The 4,524-nt window shown below is 39.8% G+C and overlaps 1 protein-coding gene across 1 annotated transcript; it reads left to right on the top strand.

Annotated features, from left to right (window-relative positions):
* Positions 1–447: 447 nt before the first annotated feature.
* Positions 448–1,502, top strand: LOC146020362 (hemoglobin subunit beta-2-like). Its single transcript, XM_083153420.1, has 3 exons — positions 448–605; positions 830–1,052; positions 1,236–1,502. Exons 1-3 carry the CDS (start codon positions 514–516, stop codon positions 1,362–1,364), a joined length of 444 nt encoding a protein of 147 aa, XP_083009546.1. The 5' UTR covers positions 448–513; the 3' UTR covers positions 1,365–1,502.
* Positions 1,503–4,524: the final 3,022 nt, after the last annotated feature.

The raw sequence follows: 4,524 nt of genomic DNA, 5'->3' as shown, positions 1-4,524 counted from the left end.
CATATTGTGTCTGTCTCTAAAATTATATCTTGTTATCAATGATAATTTGCTATCAAAGGAAGATTACATGCCTAATAGGGAAAACTCATCAAATATGTATGCATTGGACATTATCTTTTAATGTATAAAACAGATTAGCTGTAAATCATTTTGTTTTTCACACATACAGATATATACTGCACATATATTGCCTAATTATTTATTGCAATATTTAAATCTTGATGATAGATAGATAGATAGATATATTCCCCATTTTTTTTTTTTTACCAGAATCCTTCAACTTTAAAGTAGATTTTAAGTAGATATAACAAATCTATTTAAGTATCATACTCAACTGCTTGGGGGGAGGGGCTGGAGGAGATGGGTGTGGAGATACATATTTTACTGCAGCCAATAGCCTAAGAGTAGAGGGGAGGGAACAGCCATGTAAAGATATATAGCCTGAGGATTTAGGAGAACTAAGTATCAGTTTTTTTCCACAGAAGCTTGACACAGTAAAACACAGCATCCACCATGGTCCATTTTGAAGACTGTGAGATTAAGAGCATTAATGCTATCTGGAGTAAAGTAGATGATAAACTTGTTGGAGGAGAAGCTCTTGCCAGGTGAGTTACAGCAAGAAGATAATATAATTTTGTAGTACAGCTAGACTAGTCTGTATGTATTGCATGTGATGCTTCTTCGTTTCTATATCAGCCTATTTGGCTGTGTTCATATCATACAATATAGAATTACATTACAAGCCATCACTTATGGCATGTATAGATAAGGACAGTTTCATACATCCATTTCTTGTCTAGTAATATATCATACATTTTTATCTCATCAGGCTTCTTATTGTCTACCCATGGACCCAAAGATACTTTCAGAGCATGGGCAACCTGGGTTCTGCTGATGCCATCTGCCATAACCCCAAGGTGATCGCTCATGGTCAAAAAGTAGTACATTCTATTGGAGAAGCCTTGCAACACCTGGACAACGTCAAGGCGCACTATGCCAAGCTGAGCGTTTACCACTCTGAGAAGCTGCATGTGGATCCTGCCAACTTCAGGGTAAATGATTAAATAGAAATGTATTGTATGTATTTGATCATTTAGACTTAGTCAGTAGAATGAGGAGTTGTATGCTTGTTGTTTGTATGTTTAACTCTCAATTCACCTTAAAAAATATATTACACAGCAGATTCCAAATATATAAATCATTAAACTTAATATATATATATGTATCTCTTCCAGCGTTTTGGAGGTGTCCTGATCATTGTCCTGGCTCATGTCTTTGGTGAAGCATTTACCCCAGAAGTCCAGGGTGCCTTTGAGAAGGCATTCTGTGTGATTGCTGACGCTCTGGGCCAGGGCTACCACTAAATCATCCATATACCAACAATGAAGGAGTCTCAGGTCTACATCCCTGCACAGCACGAAGCAGCAAGAATGTCAATAATTCTGAGTTTAAATATTTAGTGCTTTAAATGAACTCCTAATAAAATTGAGTATTCTCCATCATCTGTGTCATTATATTATTATTATTATTATTATCATTGTTGTTGTCCTTTATTTATATGGTGCTACAAGGGGTCTACAAATCCTTAAAAAGTACATAGAAACAGTATAAACACAACAAGAAAAAAATGACTTACAGTACATTGTAGAACATTGCAGGACATGGACATGGTTTAAGGACATTGCTACATCAGCAGTCATACTACCAAAAAGGGGTAGCGGTCATTGTGTCTACCCATATTAGGTCGACATACATTGGGTCAACCACTGAAGGTTGACAAGGCTTAAATCAACACATAAAATAGGCTGTTGTCATGGCTAAGGTCGATAGAGTTGGAACGTCAACACAAGCATTAGGACGACAATGGCAAGGTCGACAGTCAAAAGGTCTTAAATAATATTCATAATAATTTCTGTAATAGATGCAGTGTGCATGGTGCACACAAGCCCATGGGTCTAGTGGGCCCCACGCATGGCACCCATGTATTATACTTACCACTCTGGAGTCCTGCGGAGGCATCTCTCAGCTACAGACACAAAACACTCAGAAAATGGCTACTGTGGCTGTTTCTGAATGATTTGGACATGCACACTGGAGCAGAGGCGTAACTCCCAGAGACAATGCAGGTGCGTAACTCCCAGAAAGGGCCACGTGTCAGACATAAGGGTGTGTCTGGGCACACCAGGTATATCCTGTGCGCATACCTATGGCTACACCTCAAAATAATTACCGGGGGAGGGTTCCTACAGAACCCCTTTGGCAATGTGAGGCACTGAATTAAGCACATGTATGTAGTGGCACTCCCTTGACCACTTCATACATCTAGTCCAGATATGTGCATCCTGCAATGCGATCTTGGGCGCTAACATCGCATCCAGATCACATTGCAAATGTGTTTGATAAATGGTCACCTAATGTACTGTACTTGGGGGTCTATGTACTAACTGTCATTATTCAAACAAAGCATGAGAGTTGGGAGCTGACTGTCTAGTACTTTATTTCTCTCCAATGCATTATACTGGACTGTATGAGGTATTTAGGCTAGGATTAAGATTTATTTATATAGAACTTCTATATTTAGTGCATCTTTTGTGCACTTTAATGGATATTGGGCCCAATTCAGACAGCGGCCAATTATCAAGGAATTGCGCATGTCTTTGGGCCACAATGCACATGTGCAATGCTAGCCATCAATGAACTCCTGCTACTTTTTCTATACCCAAGCCGTTTTAATTTTAAGTTAATTGACAGGAAGTAGGTATCTAGCGGTAGTAAATGCCAGTTTCCTGGGAGTATAAATAAAAACACAAGTCATGCCACAAAAAACATTGGAAGTGTCAGGGTATATGGGGGCATGCCCTAGCGTTTTAGGGGGATGGAGTGTGACATCAGTAGCAGGCCAAAATAGCCTGTATTCATCGCACTGTCATGGTCTTTGGCTACTCCTAGCTTGCAAAAAGGGGTGCCCAGTGAAAGAATCATTTCAATGTGAGCCTCAGTTCTGTATTAGGCCCCTTGTTAATCATCAGAAACCATTTTATTTATCCATTGTGACTGTATAATGTACTGTATATTTATTTTTATTACAATTTTGCACTGTTTTTATTCCAATTTAGACAATCTGGGTTCAGTAGCTAACATTATTGCCAAACTTCAGTTTTTCACTTATAAATACTTATACAGTTAAGTTGATTAATCAAATGACATTAAAACTAAGGGGGTTATTCAGACCTGATCTCATGGCTGTGAAATATAGGTTTGACTGGTTATCAAAAGACTCCAGAGGATTGTGGCACGCATGTGGGAGGCCATCCTGCGTTAAAATTCAGCGCCTTTTTTGGGGGACATCCAGCTATTTCTTGGAGTGTCAGGCAAATCTAGGTGTTTGCAGGGAGGGTGTGTGATGTCAGCTCTGGCCGCAATCATCATGTTTCTATCACGATGGCTGAGTAGGTCACAGACTGCACACAGTGGGAAAATCATTCAATGATAAGTGAGTTGTGAATGGATTTGCAACTGATCGGAGGCCTGTGATATTTTCGCAGGCTTGCATGGTGCGGGAATATACTCTGACTTGGCAATGGCTATCTAATTGCAGGGTGATCGCAGGGCGATGCTATACTGTGCTGCAGCGATCAGTTCTGAATAACCCCCATTGAACATAATTGCTTATTTTTCCATTGGTTTTGCAATCTGACCACTTACTAATTTCCAAACTGGCAGAAAAATGACCAAGATCACAACTTCAGAGCACTATAGAACATCGGACTAACAATCATTTTTTTGAACATTGAGATGGATCTATAAGTGTTGGCATATATTGTATGGGTAGGCATCTGGTAATTGTAATGCATCTTAATGAAAAATATTGTTTTCTATTATTTACACATAGGGCCTGATTCTGGTTCACTTGCAAAAGCAAATTCTTTCTCTATTGGACAAAACCATGTGCACTGCAGGTGGGGCACATGTAACATGTGCAGAGAGTTAGATTTGGGTGGGGTTTTACTTCAAACTGATATCTATATTGCAGTGTAAAAATAAAACAGACAGTATTTACCCTGCACAGAAACAAAATAACACGCAATTCTAACTATCCCCCTGCAGTGCACATGGTTTTATTCCATTATAGAGAGAATATGCTTTTGCAAGTGAAATAGAATCAGACCCATAGTTCTGGGCTTTCAGTCCAGGCAGGAGGCTTCATAGGGGAGGGGGGACCCACTTTCTGAGAAATTCCCAGTTTGGGGCTAGTTAAGGTTATGGCAGGGGACTCCACATTGTGTGTCTCCCTGCTAAAGCATTATCCCTCTGGCTGGTTCAGCCAGGTGCTGGCTATAAGTACTGTAAATAGAGGGAAACCCATGCCGATTTATGCCATTATTTTCCCATACCATTGCAAGTTGTGAGATCTGTGGCTGGTTATGGCTTTGGAGCGGGGAACGCACACTTTTTTATTTTTTATTATTTTTATCACCTTTTCATTGCTCTAAGTCCTAGGAAGCCGTACAGATCATAGTGACC

Source organism: Crinia signifera, chromosome 7 (genome assembly GCF_055691185.1).
Source record: "Crinia signifera chromosome 7, ASM5569118v1, whole genome shotgun sequence".
Lineage (NCBI taxonomy): Eukaryota > Metazoa > Chordata > Amphibia > Anura > Myobatrachidae > Crinia > Crinia signifera.
The sequence above is the reverse complement of the archived record's forward strand: the minus strand, read 5'-3'. Positions and strand labels throughout refer to the sequence as shown.

Excerpts from the sequence above, each read along its gene's own strand:
- LOC146020362 (XM_083153420.1), top strand. The coding sequence starts at position 514 with ATGGTCCATTTTGAAGACTGTGAGATTAAGAGCATTAATGCTATCTGG. Across the intron at positions 606-829 it reads GGAGGAGAAGCTCTTGCCAG|GCTTCTTATTGTCTACCCAT; the intron begins GTGAGTTACAGC and ends TTATCTCATCAG. Across the intron at positions 1,053-1,235 it reads TGGATCCTGCCAACTTCAGG|CGTTTTGGAGGTGTCCTGAT; the intron begins GTAAATGATTAA and ends TATCTCTTCCAG.